Here is a 16,405-nt window from a genome sequence, read left to right on the forward strand (position 1 = left end):
TTTTTATTTTAAATATTTTTCATATTTTCATACGATCCAAGCAGGGGTTTGTTTTGTTAAGGTAATCCTTTTTAAGCCGAAAGTTAAGGTGGTAGCGAGCTATTTGTAGGCGGCTATGGCCGCCAGTTGCAATGGTGGGGACGTTACTACGGGCAAAAGTAGCAACTCGAGACGGTCTAAACCTAGTAAGAGAATAACAGCAGCACGGTTTTTCTTGAAAAATATATCCTTAGATGGCAAATCTAAGTTCAGGATTCCTACAGGATCGGATAAAGGGGCCGATTATGACCGCAATGTTGCTTTGTCTAGGCCCTGGCGAACTATGCACCAAGACTCTTTTGATGAGGAGCAGGACAAAGTGCTAATATCAGCTTTACCAACGTCAAATAAAGGGCACTTGCATCATAGTACATCAGTAGCATCTACAAATATATTCAAAGAGAATACATCGTTGCCTTCCGGATCAGAGCCCTGTAACATTGTGAAAAGTAAATCGTTTACCAGCGACACCACCTCGGTAACGTCGAAAGACAAGCAACAGATCTTAATCTCAAGGCAGAGCTCTGGTATACGTGTGGTCGATACAAACCATTTTCTTACTAAAATTGTTCGACATATGGGAGATAAAAGGTAGTTTTGCTGTGTAATTGTTTCCTCTGTTGTTTGTAAGTAAAAGTGCAGGCATGTTGCAAGTAAAAGTGCAGGTATGTTATGATCAGCACACACCTGTCTTGTAAAAACGGAAGTAGAGGAGCAGGGTATTTGAAATTACCTGCTTTGTGTCCTTGAGCAAGATCAGGGAAATTAAAGATCTAGTAAAAAAAGAGGGTGTGTGTATTTCAGACCTAAGTATTTAAACATATTCATGCAGCATCTTATGCAATCCTGGGCTAGACTGGAAACGTTGCTGCGTGCCCGCAATATATTGCCTGCCTACACATATATATGTTCACTTTTACAAATCAGCCATACAAACTCCCTAGAAAATAACAATCAACATAATTAACTCTGAAAAATAACTAACAGTGTATGATTTGTCTTTGCAAAAGACAACATTTCCAGTCTGGATCAAGGATGGAATCCATGTAAATCACACACAGGATGTATGCCAAAAAAACAAAAGAAATAAGGGAAATTGTTAGTCCATGCTGGAATAAGGGAAATCGTTAGTCTCTGATATAGGCTACATGGATTCCACTATGACCTTTTAAAAATAATTTTCAAGAGAGGGTGGATTCGAACGTTGTTATGATTTCCATCTCCCTTCTAAAACAAATAGTACATGTACTTCTATTTGTAAATATTATCATTTATCTCCAAATGTGTATTGTAGTTAAAAGGTGTTAGAAGGGCATTACAACTACCTCATGCTCAATTTTCCTGCACTTTGTATGCACTCTGGTTATCTGGCTAGTAAAATTTCTGGCAGTAGGTAAAATATAGGCAAAGTTCTCTTCATAAAAATGTCTTTGTTAGTAAATACCTCTTTACATGACCCTGACCTAGTATTGATAAGATCTAGTATTTTTAAGCTACATCAGCTTTATTTCAGGTAGTTAATTTTAAGTTGCAACTATTTATCTGAATCATTTTTTTCAGAGCAGTACTTGTGAGTCAAAATGGGTTGCCTTTTGGATCAATATCATTAGTTCCATACAAAAGACAAGATAAGAATAGTCAGATGTGAGTTTTTTTTTATACTTATGTCAGCAAATGTACATATTACTATTTAATGTTACTATTCATCTTCTCATATTGATCACATCGGAAAGCTGATTTCTTGATATCTTGGAAACTTCTTTCAAATTTAACTTTGAAACAGAACCAAATGTCATTGTTAGCTTATCAACAAAAATATGAACAACAAATGATATGCTTTCAAAACAAATTAACAGGATCAATGTTAGCATAAGCTAATATTGTTTTCATTGTCAAATTCAATTGCAAAATTAGTGCTAAAGTTATAATGCAGATTCTATGGAATGCTAATTTATTTAAGCAAAATTTCTTTTGATAATTGACATACGTACATTTAATAGTTTACACATGCTACACATGCTCTCAAGTGCCATGCTTAAGATAATTTATGTACTTTTCGCCAATGAAATACCTAGTGTTGAGGCATTTCTTTGTTAAGTATATAAATATATCTTATATAAAATCTATTTTATGTTCATCCACTATGTTTCTTAGTGCAAAGGAAAACAGAATCTCTGGAACTGCAAATCATGGAATGGCAAGCTCAGTTGCAATTGAGGGTGTAGAAGTGGGAGGTGCAAAAAAAGTAATTTGTCCAAAGTTTATCATATATGCCTGCGCTGTACTGAAACATTAATTTTTGTTTCATTGTCATTACAAACACTCAAAATTGTTAGAATTTTACCAGTGATGATCGACAGCAAGGACCAGAAAACTGCTCCATAAAGCATAGCTTTTTAGTGTCCTGAAAGCTACCATTGGATGCTAGGTGAAAGGGAATTACAAATCAATTTGTTAAATCCAAAGTCACTCTTTTTTATGCTTATTGTAAAACGTTTAAATGATGTAATTGCCCACACCTTTGTCAGTGACTTGATGTACAGTTAAATCCCACTTATATTTTTCTGTGTTAATTCAAATTTTAGTCAGTATCATACAACAACTTGCTGGTTCCAGTTTTATTTCAAAAGAAACGATTCACAGAACATTTAGATGGAACAGATGATACAACCTTGCACCAAAGTAGAGGTTTATGAACTTCACTAAATTTTGTTTTTTCTTTCTATATATTTGTAATTGTAGAGCACAATTGTTAATGATTAGAATTTTAAGATCTTACTGACATCCATTTTAAAATCAGGAACTTAGAATGAAATCAGGGCTTAAAATTTTTTATTATTTTTAGAGCTAAGTCCCTGTCTCAGGAAAAAGATTTTGGGTTTTCTGTGCATCAGCCCTTGTATTGCCTGAACAATGACACAATTTATGGTCATTGTTTGATTTAGGAAAAAAACTCATTTTTTACCCTGCTACGAAACTTGATAAGTTTTTAGCATGAAATCTCCATTGCTTGATTTCAATATGAACATTAAATTCTTGTTACACTCTTTTTACAGCACTCAGTTTTCTTGTGATATACACACATACTGTATAATTTTTGTTCTGCATAACTAACATACAATCATCTGATATTATCAGCATTTGTTATACCAAATTTTCGGGCATGATTTTCAGCTACTAATCTAATTCAAGCAAGCTAAAACAAAGTTTATTTCTTTTTAACATTAGCCATTCTATATATGTAAAACACTTAAAGACAGCCAATCTTGTCACATCATTTGAAGCTGAACATACCTCAAACCCTGTGTTGATGTGTCCATTTGCTTTATAGAATGTAAGCGTGTTGGCATTTACCTCTTTGCCTCAAGCACCAACCCTGATATAAAACAGTAATTTTAGCCACTGAAAAATAAAATAGTATTCTTACATGCTGTAAGAACCACTAGCTTTGATCCTTAAAAAGAGCAGCAAACAGAAACCCAGAGCAAGATGTAGGATACATCAATACTAATAAAGTCTAGTTTCCATCTAGTTTGCTAGTATTGATATGAGATTTAATCAAAGTTATTATAGATTTTAAGATCTACTAACTTTAACCTTGAAAACAAATTATGAGTTTTGTGCTTTGTCATGTTCTTCTTGATCATTTAATGTAGTATAAACAAAATTATTGCTGTTCGAATAGCTATTATAAAAAATTGAGGACCAGGAATGAGTTCTTTTTTAGTATGGCAGTTTATTTTAAGGACAAATGTTTAACCAAATCAAGCAACTTCAAATATCCCTTTCAGTGGCTGGAAACATTGTCAAAGCTTTGCAGGAAATCTTGAATTGTTTATCTTGCTGCGAGGAAGTAAAATATTTTTTGAAGACCTTAACTGCACATTAATCGAAAGCACTTCTCTGTCCAAAGCAAAGAAGAAGATATAATTAGCCATTTGCTTCTTATAAGTAACATTCACACAAATATGATGTATTGCTCTTACGTTCTTGCAAACATTGCATTTGTCTTTCTTAAGCTTCTGTCAGATTTTCTTTTATCTTTAATTCCTTTCTGATACAAAGTCATTTTCCCAAAGACTTTTCGGATTCTCTTGTCTATCAACCTTACCATCCATACCTGCTTGATGATCCGGAACTGACTTCTGGTAAACACAGGAAGGTGCTGAATTTGAAAGGCTATTCGGTAGGGATGACCTTTTATTCCTATTGTTTTATACATGTTTGTCAGTTTATTTAATCCATAATCTGCTTTTAAGCATACTTTTGTGTACAATTGCAACACATTGTTCTTTAACTCTTTGTTAGTTTTAATTGTTTAGAGCCAATGATTGTCAAGTAAGCCTTGGGTTTGCTGAAATTCAATAATAGCATCAAAAAGTGGAAACATACAATACTAAAAAGTTCTTTTCAACCGCCACTCATAAATTTACATTGATATGCAAATTGAAAGTAATGTGAGTGGAAGAATTGTGCATGTGATTTTTTTCCTTGTTTCAGACTAATAAGCAGTCACTAATCTCTTATCTAAGCAGCTATGTAGGAATTTTTTGATTTTCTTGTTGCCTACCGCAAGCAAAAAGATTTTGATCTCAATTATTGTTTTTGCTACATTTATATGTTTTTCAGTCAACTTTGTAAATTAGTTTTTAAATTGAATAATCCCAAGGTGAGATTATAAAGATTGCTAAACATGTCTTGTATTTCAGGTCTCGGTCATTGAATATGCAAAACCATCAGAAATAAAAAAAGATATTAATGAAAGATTCAAAGAGAAATTTCCAAACACCAACATCACTTTGTCTAAGTTGAGAAGGTATGGTATCAAGTTTTTTCTGTGCTTTTTAATTTTGTTGTTTATAAAGTGTTAATACGAGAAAATTAGTGAAGAAAATACCATTATTAATACATATAGCTGTTTAAGAGATGGATATACCTGAAATGAGACCGGAATGGCAATGAAGCAATGTATCAAGATCTCTCATGATGACAGTTTGGGCTAATGTAAAAAGAGCATTTGTCATATTAAGCTGGCAACAAGGGATATTGATTTAAAGGCAGTGTCATGCTGTTTATTGGTTTACCGAAACAATGAATAAAATTCTCTATTTCAGTGAGTTTATATTTCATAGCAAAGCAGGTCTCCTACATGCTATTGCTCCGAAATACAAATTTGTCACATTCTCTAGTTAATGACCCTCGTATTTCAACAAACAGTAGCTAATGAACAGTGCAACATACTGCCTATAATTCCAATACAAGAAGCCTTGCCACTCCATCTGTCACTCCTTGTCATGTATGATTTCTTATTATCTTTCTGAGCATTGATATCCATCCAGGAAAGGGCTAAGGATGAGATGTTTTACGAAATCTGATCAAGTAGCCAAATTTCCGAAAATTACCTTTTTGGGGCTGTAGCCCCTCTGTCCTCAAACTACCTTGCATTTGTGTCCAACTCTAGCTAGCAAAATAATTTCTACTTCATTAATCTAACTTTTTTCGAGTTTAGCTCCTCTCAACTTACAGTTTTCTTTTAGCATCAAAATGGACATGTTCGAGATAGGAATGAAGGTGGGTAACAATTGTCTGCCTGTGTGTGCTCTTTTCCTTTTTAAAACAGCAGCTATATATTTTGCTTCAAAACACTTTCATAATTCGAAATTTTTGCAAAAATTCTTTTACTTTCTTCCTTTCTTGCAATTGAATCATTTGCTAATCTGAGCGCTACTGCTTGAACATATTCCTCCTTATCTCAATTTGATGTTCACCATTTGACTCATTGCCTGTTCTAAATTAGGCACTTAAACCATGCTTTATAGCCTTGTCTAAGTTCTTTTACAGGTTCTCTTAACAGCAGCAGTATATCATATATTCTATGTTTTATCCTATTAATCTGTTGAATTGTTTAAAGTTAATTTATGTTGTTTATGTATATGACTATGATAATGATTGAAAGAATCATTCAGAACTTTTCAATTTCCTTTTAGTGTGGCATTGATCGAGCTACGATTGCTTGCTCTCATGTTTATTTTGAAAAGCTTGTATTCAAGGTAATATTGCTTTAAATTTTCCTTGAAGCTGTCTTTACAGTTTACAATGGTGAGGATGGACCACTTATAGAAAATACTGGAATAATCATTGCTGTTTGTTGTCTAGAAAACTACCCGAAAGAATATGAATAATAATCAGCTATTTTCTTACTTCGTTAGAAATCTTGCTTTTATAAATATAGGTTATCTAAAGACTGTTTTTGTTTTCTTAAATTGATCAATTGTTCAAATGTTTAGTTTTTACGAAAATACACCTTCTTGATAAAGTTTTACAAGTACAATTCTGAATTGTTTAAAAAGTTTGTTTCATAGCCTGGTGAACTATGTTAAAGTGGATATTTATCCCCTAATCGTCTTCCGCTGCAGGAGAAAATAACGAAGCTTAACAGAAAATATTGTGCTGGTGAGTTATTCAGAGTTACTTTGTATCTTCCTTTATATTGCCGTAATTTTGTCAGAAAATAGACACAAGGTCAGGTTGAAAAACATATGTATGAACCTTTAACCTGTATAAAATGAAGGGAATTGTTTGAGCATCAAACCTATGCTCTCTTTTTTTCACTCTTCCCATGCCTCTTAAGTTTAACGAATTCTTAACAGGATATTTGACTGATGTTTTATCTAAAGATATCTATTGGCTGAATATTTTCCGAATGGTTTATTACGTCATTTCATTGTCTTTTCTTGGACATTCGATTTCGCATACACGGAAATGAGGCAAATGAGTTTGATCATTAGCATAAAGATATGTGAACGCTTGTTGGTCTGCGTGTTTTCTTGAGGAAAGCCTTTTTAATGCCTCTTTTCAAAGATCTTCGCCACTTCCACAGTTTGTGTGCTTATGACTGTAAGCCTGATGACAGAGTCAAAGACAGTAGAAATCCTCTTTGTTTTGCAATTAATCACATTTGCATCTATTCCTATTCAATAGCATCCGATTTCATTTTTACTCCAAGATTTTCACCAATGTTGCAGCTGAGCTCTTTGTAGGAGGCAAAAGAAAAGCTACTCCAGACTTTCAATACAATATATTTTACTGTTCAGCACAAACAACCAAATATGGTACTGAATGTATATTATCAACAAGATCTTAGCTCTCGATATTCTTTCCCGCAGGAGCCTGTGTATTGCTTGCATCCAAATTTAATGGTGATATTAAAAAGGGAGCAATTTCATCTGTGATTGAGGTAAGTTTAGCAATACGTCCAGATTTTGAAACAAATCCATGTATATCTTACATATAATCTGTAGCTTATGGTAATGCTGGGAGGCAAAAGGCAGAAAAACGTCCACTTGCAGACTTATCGCACTGTTTGATCCTTAGGAACGTTGGCTCAATTGCTGGGTTATGGATAAACACTTTTTAGGACTATGCTTTTGCATGTTATACGTGACTGTGACATTTAACTGTGTGACTTTCACCTCATTATCCCACTCAACTCACATTCGCTGAGTAATACACGTTTTTATACAAGACATTCAACATGTCATTTCATACACTTTTTTATAATTTTATACAATTTGAGCCGCTACAAGCAACAGTGAAATGTCATTTTACGAATTATTAAGTCTTGAAACACTTTGACATTTCATTTTCAAGTCAATTTACGGCTATTTCTATTTGTTTCTAATTTCTCAACCTGGCTGGTTATTTCCATTAATCTTAGTCTTTTTCAAAAATTTGAGCTGCGGATTTCTTATATTGTGCAAAACTCTATAATGACGACATGTTTCGGATAATTGGCAGAGCCCGGTCGTCCTTCCATCTAGCAGTTTTTTTTTTTTTTTTTTTTTTTTTTCGTCGCTACCTAGTCCTATCGAACAGTCACGCTTTTTCGTCGCGATGTAAAAAGACAAATTATAAGCTGGGTTACTCAATGAATATACTTGCTACATCTTGAAGTATGGTTTAAATATGGCAAGAGATGTCCGAACGAAATTTTGGAAGTTAAGGTAATGATTTTCCTACTTTTTTTGTGCTATGGTAAAAACGCGTGCAGGTTCATCGGCAGGGCCTAATGAAAATATGGTGGTATCCGAAGAATTAAAATCTTACTTAGACGAACAGTTCCATAATCTTGCCGACAAAAAAGACATAACTGAAATGAAACAAGAAATAATGGCTTTAGTCACCAGCATGATGGAGAAAATAACAAGCTTGGAGACAAACATCAATGTTTTGGAATCCAAAAACGCCATTTTGGAAAGTCATATTGCTCACTTGAAATCAAACCAAGAAAGCCATGAACAGTACTCTCGCAGGTTATGCTTAAGGATTGACGGCATTGGATTCCCTGAAGATAGTAATCAGGAGACAAGTGAAGATGTTTTGCAAAAAGTTAAACACGTTTTTACAGAAATTGGAGTTGACGTACCAGACACGGTAATTGACCGCGCCCATCGGATTGGTCCAAAATCATCAAGAGATGGGAAAGCAAAACAGCAAGTCATCGTTAGATTAACAACATGGCGACATAGAACTGCCGTTTATCGTGCACGAAAGAAGTCCAGCAAAGTCAAGATTCGTTTAGATTTGACGAAGCCAAGGCTTAACCTAATCAACGCAGCTAACGACCTACTCAAGGAGTACAGCGACTCATTTGCATTCGCGGATGTAAATTGTCGGCCCCGTGTTAAGTTTAAAGGCAAATTCTCCTTCTTCGAAAGCATCGATGATGTTAAGGCTTTAACCCTTGGAAATACTTGAAGACTGCAACCATGACTCGCCTCCGTTGAGTCAATGAATGAACGATCCCTGGCTTCTTTAGTTGTGTTTTATAAAAGTAACGGATTTTTGGCTATGAAATTAATCTAAAATTTCTATCCAGCTTCTAAAGACTTCTAGTCAACATCAGTGTTCTCTTCACTTTACATTTTTGGCCCTCCCTGTCCCATTGGATTATCTAAGGTAACATTATCACAGTTTCTCGTTTGCCTTTTTCAAACTATGCTGTACAAAAAGATCTGTGTAATTCCCAGCTCACTGCGATTCATTTCCCTCGTGATACTAAATGCTAGTTGTGTTCGCTAATACTTTTGAGTTTGTATCTTTTGCCTTTTGTGTTAATTTGTTTTGTCCGTTAACTTCTGTAGGCATTTTTAATGGTGGTTACATTGTGAATTATTGCCCTTTAGGACCAGCGAGAGGATTTCTGCATGACGATGCCGGTTGAATTGAACCAATGGCGAGCAACAATAGGGTGTTTCCATGTGTCCATTCAAATATCATCCCCACTGGGCAAAATCCACAGGCCGACTTCAGTTCTTGTCCAAGTCGTTCAGTTATTTTGTTTTTGTTATGGCTTCATTGCAATTTCGATCCTCGCTCTTCCCCTTGCGCTGTTGATACAATTTTTTGCATTGCACTCCGTGGCAACGGAATTATGTTGCTTCCTCCTTTTTGCTCGCATGCATCAATTTGCAAGGATAATATTTTATGTGACTATTGAACTTCTCAAGCGTATCCCGCGTGCTGCCATTACCCTTGTTCGACATAAATATTTTGCTCTCGAGCAATTTCATTCCCGATATGCCTATTTTAACCTTGCTTGCATAATCTATCTCATTCTTCACATACAGTGGCTGGTTTTTAGGAGCATCCTGCTCAGTGGTGATGTTGAAATGAATCCTGGTCCAGAAACTTTTGATTTTTGCTGTTGGAACCTGAACAGTATTGCAGCGTATGACTTTTTAAGAGCATCACTCATTGAAGCATATAACTCGGTTTTCAACTACGATTTAATTGCCATTGTAGAAACTCATCTTGATAGTACCGTTAATGAAGATGGTCTCGCACTTGGTGGCTATTCATTCATTAAAGCAAACCATCCACAAAATGTGAAAAGAGGTGGTGTTGGGCTTTACGTAAAAGATTCTCTCCCCTCAATAAATCGTTCTGACTTAGTGACCCTAACCGAATGCATTGTTTATGAGATCCGTATAAATAGGAAAAAGTACTTTTTCGCCGTTGTTTATAGAAGTCCAAGCCAGAATCAGACTGAATTTGATAGCTTCATGATGAATTTCGAGCTTATGTTATCCAAAATGCATGCTGAAAATCCATTTTGTGTCATTATTACGGGTGACTTTAACTGTCGATCAACTCAATGGTGGGAAAATGATATAGAGAATAATGAGGGAAAGTTGTTCGAGCCACTAACATCTGATCTAGGCTTACATCAATTAATTTCAGAACCAACACATCTGATGGGTGATTCCAAATCCTGTATTGATTTGATTTTCACTGACCAGCCTAACCTCTTTATTGAGTCTGGTGTCCATCCTTCTTTGCATGACCAGTGCCATCACCAAATAATCTATGGACAACTATCTGTTTCAAATGCAAAACTACTCCCCTACAAACGCAGGATTTGGTACTATGACAAAGCAAATTTCACTGCCATTAGGAGAAGCATTGAAATGTTTCACTGGCGAGAGCACCTTGGCAACTTGACGTGTCCTAATAGGCAAGTAGAATTACTTAATGAAGTTCTGCTAAACATTTACTCAAATTATATACCCAACAAAGTTAAAACGATTAGACCCCATCAAGCACCTTGGATAACAGATAAGGTCAAAACCTTCCTAAGGAAAAAGAATCGTGCCTATAGAAAATTCATAAAAAACGGTCAACCAAATGACAGGCTAGAAGGAATGAAACAAATGATATCCGAAGGTTCAAAGTTGATTGAGGATGCCAAACGCAATTTCTTCCTTAGAGCAGGAAACACCTTAGCCAACCCTGGGACTTCTAGTAAAACATATTGGTCTTTAATTAACACTGTCCTAAACAAAGCTAAGATTCCAATAATACCACCTCTTTTAGAAAATGGTTTTTTTATAACGGATTTCACTGAAAAGGCGCAGATATTCAATGATTATTTCCTTCTCCAGTGTACGACGATTGATACAGATAGCGTAATTCCACTAAATGTTCCAACTCCTTCTTCTTTCATAAGCGAGTTTCTTATATCTGAGGAAAAGATTCTTAACATTATAAGGTCTCTAAATCCCAATAAAGCTCATGGTTGGGATGAAATATCAGTCAGAATGGTAAAGTTAAGCGATGCTGCACTAGTTACTCCTCTAAAAATTATATTCGAAAACTGCTTGAGGCGGGGTGTATTTCCCGAAAGATGGAAATATGCAAATGTAGTGCCAGTTCACAAGAAAAACGAGAAAAATCTTAAAGGAAATTATCGACCAATCTCTCTCCTTCCCATTTTTGGAAAAATTCTTGAAAAACTCATGTACGATCCTTTATATTCTCACCTGGTGTCATGCAAGTTACTCAATCCGAATCAATCAGGTTTTCGTCCCGGTGACTCAACGATTAACCAACTAATCTCAATCACCCATACTATCTTTAAAGCCTTTGATTGTAATCCTCCACTTGATGTTCGCTCTGTGTTTCTCGATATCTCTAAGGCATTCGATAGGGTATGGCATGACGGCCTTATTTATAAGCTAAAACGTTGTGGCGTCACTGGACAATTACTTTTGCTTATTGAAAGTTTTCTGAAGAATAGAAAACAACGAACTGTCCTAAATGGACAGAATTCTCTCTGGGGAGATGTTTCGGCGGGAGTACCCCAGGGTTCTATACTGGGACCCCTGTTGTTCCTTGTTTATATCAATGATCTAGCTGCTGGTATGAAGTGTAATATCAAGCTTTTTGCTGATGATACATCGCTGTTCACCGTTGTGGAAGATCCAAACTCAGCTGCCAATGACATGAACCATGATCTTGAATTGATAAGTCAATGGGCCTATGATTGGAAAATGTCCTTCAACCCCGATCCACACAAACAAGCTGTTGAATTAACTTTTTCGACGAAACGAATTGAAATCAACCATCCAGAGATTCGTTTTAACAACATACCAGTGAGAAAAGTTGATGAACATAAACATCTAGGTATTATTCTGGATTCAAAGCTTTCTTTTTCGGCTCATATCAAAGCAGCGATCTCTAAAGCAAGAAAGGGTATCGGTCTTCTGAAACATCTCTCCAAATTCCTTCCCAGACATACCCTAAACGAACTATTCAAACTCTATGTGCGACCTCACCTTGAATACGGAGATGTGATCTATCATATTCCAGCCAAAGCATGTGAATCCAGCGGTAATGTTATTTTGTCAAGTTTGATGGAAAAGCTTGAGTCCGTTCAGTACTCAGCTGCTCTAGCCATCACAGGAGCATGGAGGGGGACATCGCGAACGAAGATATACGCCGAGCTTGGTTGGGAATCGTTAAGTTCCCGACGCCGGAGTAGACGCCTTACGTTGTTTTACAAAATGATGAATAATCAAACACCTGCATATCTAATGGATCCAATTCCAATACTTCAACAGTCGCATTACCCACTTCGCAATCGTGACGTCATTGGACGAATAAGAGCAAGAACAGAAAAGTTCAAGTCTAGTTTCTATCCCGATTGCCTGGCTGAATGGAATGAACTAGATCAGGAGATTAGACTTGCACCATCGGCTACTTCCTTTAAAAAAAAGTTGATCTCCAAAATCCGTCCTTCTGCTAGCTCTGTTTTTGGGATTCATGACCCAATAGGTTTATCCTATCTCACTCAAATTAGAGTGGGTCTTAGCAAATTAAGCTTTCATAAATTCAAGCACAATTTTAGGGATTCCATAAACCCAATGTGCCCTAACAACGATGGTATCGAGACTACGGAACACTTTTTGTTGCTCTGCCCCGCCTTTGAAATTGAACGACGAAATCTTCTCGCTAGAGTCTTTGAATTAGTACAATCATTAGGATATAACGATCTTTCAAATGAGGTTTTGATAGAACTTTTATTATATGGCGATAAAGACCTCCCAAACAACCTCAACAGAAATATAATCGAATTAACTCTCCAATATATTCACACAACTGGTAGATTCGAATAAGGTCACTGTTACCTTGCCACCAAGTCTCTTTTCATATAGTTTTGTATGCCTACTTATGCAGTATTTCCCGTTTATGTATATGTTGTATTTTACCATGTATGTATTATTATAATCTAGTTTATATATATGTAGTATTATTAGTTATATTCATATACATGTCATATCCCAGGGGGCAGTCATGTTATATTGCTCCTCCTGGGTTCTGTCCTTGTAATGTAGTTTAGTAGTTTGTACGTACTGTTTTAGGTAATTTGTTGTGTAAGTTTTTATACCGAATATATATATAAAAAAAAAAAAAAAAAAAAAATCTAGCAGTTTTGGAGTCAATCTACATAAAAACGAAAAAGCCGCCATTGTGTAGACAGAAGGAGTTCGTTTTCTGTCTTGGACCCCAGTGGTGATTTTTCTTTAGGCTCGCGGCACTGATTGGTCAACTATACCGGTCTTGTGCTTGCGTTTTTCTGATTGGCCTATTTCGATCCACAACTGGGTATATATTTTTCCATCGTGTTTTTTCGGAACCTATTCTGACGTTTTATGCTCTGAGGAGTGTCAGACGAAAAAGCTTTTAGTATGTCGTAAAATGTTTGCTTTCTTCAAAGCCATTTTCAAATTCTGTACCGCAAAAAAATTGTTCAGATTTCTTATATAAAAAACATGTAAACATCGTATCTTTGAAAGCCAACTGTGGAGAAACATTTTTCTTATTATCTAAATGATAACCATCTCTCTCTCTCTTTAGAGCATTGTCGACCGCTTTCGTCTGAATCTCAAGGAGCTGCTGCATTTCGAGCTTTTGGTCCTGATAGCGCTGGAGTTCCAATTGTGCTTACCTCCAAGCGAGGTTAATCCTATGTATAAGAGGCTGGAAACTATGCGTTCAATCTTAAAGTCTCGAAACAAGAACAGTTATCGCAACCAGCATGCGTCTTTTAATCATTATCGAAATCGTAGTGAAGTCAAATGAAGCTGTGATTAATTCTTTCGTTGCAATACTTGGTTACTTAATCAGGATACAGATTCATTACACATTGAGCAGTTTAAGTTTTTCAGCATTGAATTAGCAGTCTTCCAACCTAGTAGTTCAAGATTCCCCAAATCGTTTCTTCTTTTTGAACCATTTTTTACAGATAATATGTTGATAATCACAAAGGATGAAATTATTGAGTTTTATGCCTAAGTCAACAATATTGCTTGTCTCTGCTTTCAACTTTTGCTAAACGCCTTACTTTTTTGAATTATTATTAAGCAAATATATTCAAGATTCATAGAAAAAGCACCACTTCTCCTTCTCAAGTAATACGATTCTTTGTTCCGTTTTCCATACATATTAAATTCTCCATTTGTTTTACTTTCAGTGATATTCCTCGTTGTAGAAATGTTGACAGAATTATTAAATGTATGCTTGCTTCAATTTAAAATAGCCAAATCATGGATGGACGCTAAAACTTTTTGGAAAAACGTTGATTTAAAGCAAAATGAATCAGTAGCAAATATCAAAAATTGTAACTGATGTAAACTATATCTTTAATATTCAAATGTTGTCATCGGGTAGCACACTGTTGATGGGTTAAAAGTCTCTTCGGTTGAATATCAAATTTTAACACAGGTATATTTTAAGAGTTTGGATATAGGATATTTTGTAGAACAAATTCAGTAGCTTGTATAATTGTAATTCTAAATGACAAGAACGAAATCATAATTTCTTGAAAAAATGAAACCTTCTAATTTGTTTTGTCATATCTCGCGGCGAGTTTGGAGCCAACAATACTGGACGGACAATCCTTAAATACTTCACCCTTTTCGACTTCCCCATTCTCCTCTTCGCCCGGTAAAATGTGAAAATCTCTGCTATTTACGATAACGTAAGCTTGCACTGTAGATGATGGAAGGGGGGTGAATGTTTGTCAGAGCAAAACTCGTGGATCCAGAGTGAAAAATATTCACTACATGATATTAATTACTTACTTTTTTGATGATATCCGTTTAGTTGATTGTTGCAACGGATTAACGCTAAGCCCAACCTTAGCCATGACACAAACACCATTCAACCCTAATCTTCACTTTTCAATGCTCCTGATTGAAAAAGCGGGATTTTTTAATGTATACTATGAAGTCAAATTTCATACCCCATATCTTCTAGGTCTGCCGTTGAACTATCCATGCCTGTTACCCCAACATGTGCTGAGATATTTTGCCTCTACAAACTTTTTCAGAATTGTGGCGTTGGACAGAAATGAAGTAATAAGGACCAGAGTAGGTGATGCTTGGCAGTCTCATTGCAATGTGAGATCAAGAATACCAGATTTATAAACACAACTTACTCAACACGTATGTAAAACAGAAACGTTAAAAACTTGTTTATAGATTGAATATCTTGACAGATAGCGAATAGTAATAGCCTGGAAACCACTTCAGACTCAAGACTCATTAACCGGCCTCTTATCGTGTCGTAAAAAATAATGGCATTGATAAAGTTGCTATCACATCTTACAGTATAGGGAAGGTCTTGCTATCAAATCTCTACCAGACTAGGAAAGGTCAGGTCAAAAGTTAGAGAAATGAGGTAAAGCACAGGCGAAGAAGATACTACATTGTACTCGATGAGTTAACATACTAAGTTCCTTTTTTTAATTTTTTTTTCATTTGTTTTTGCGGTTTTCTGCTTAATGTCAATGTGAGTGAAAACCGATAAGTATTTCTATTTCAATGTAAACTCCTCATTGCGACTGTTCCCTGTTGTTATATTATGAGGTGACAGGCAAGTCTCTAGTAGTCGATCCCTGGCTGCCTCTCGTTGTTGCTAATCTGCTGATGCTCCAGTTATGTGTACCATTAATCGGGCCTCCTTGGCGAGATCCAAGGTTAACATTCAATGATCCATGTTCTCTAAGCGTAGACATAGCGTCTCGTATTGTTCTTCCAAATGAGAAATGACCTCTTCTACTTCCATGCCTCGTAGCCACGTCACTATCTCGATCTCGACGATAAACAATCAGTATGCAATTGTCAGACAATTTATATACGGCATAGAACCCCAATGCGAGGCAGCCTACCGCCACAGTGAGTTCTACAAACATATCTTCATTGCAGGTATCTGTTGACACAACTCTGTTCTATTGCATATCCAGTGAGCCACTGACTTACGCTGCACAGATAAGTGAACGATATATGCAGGCCGTGTCAATGAAAGAATGAATTTTTATAGCGTAAACGACAACCAATGATAATTCATTTGCTTCAATGCATTCTTACTATTACTGATTCTAGCCCCTTCTTAGAATATTGTGGCCAGCTTTCACATACTCACATACTTTCACACACACATATTTCACGAAGTAGCTCCGTAGTTCCTTTCTACACCGTTCTCTTAACAGTAAGATTAAGTATTATCTCGCTACCGGCAGCTT

General features: G+C 35.8%; 2 protein-coding genes across 2 annotated transcripts; both read left to right on the forward strand.

The window, feature by feature from the left end:
* The first annotated feature begins 87 nt into the window (after positions 1-87).
* LOC135689264 (CDK5 and ABL1 enzyme substrate 1) lies at positions 88-15,001 on the forward strand. Its single transcript, XM_089110170.1, has 11 exons — positions 88-630; positions 1,600-1,683; positions 2,194-2,284; positions 2,625-2,727; positions 4,119-4,225; positions 4,749-4,855; positions 5,577-5,610; positions 6,027-6,089; positions 6,456-6,492; positions 7,206-7,276; positions 13,738-15,001. The coding sequence occupies exons 1-11, from the start codon at positions 116-118 to the stop codon at positions 13,960-13,962; spliced, it is 1,437 nt and encodes a 478-aa protein (XP_088966296.1). The 5' UTR covers positions 88-115; the 3' UTR covers positions 13,963-15,001.
* LOC148959550 (uncharacterized) lies at positions 7,906-8,796 on the forward strand. The gene has a single exon (XM_089110174.1). The coding sequence runs from the start codon at positions 8,071-8,073 to the stop codon at positions 8,794-8,796; it is 726 nt and encodes a 241-aa protein (XP_088966300.1). The 5' UTR covers positions 7,906-8,070.
* Positions 15,002-16,405: the final 1,404 nt, after the last annotated feature.

This window comes from Rhopilema esculentum, chromosome 9 (assembly GCF_057945365.1).
Source record: "Rhopilema esculentum isolate cy_ngs chromosome 9, ASM5794536v1, whole genome shotgun sequence".
Taxonomy (NCBI): Eukaryota; Metazoa; Cnidaria; class Scyphozoa; order Rhizostomeae; family Rhizostomatidae; genus Rhopilema; species Rhopilema esculentum.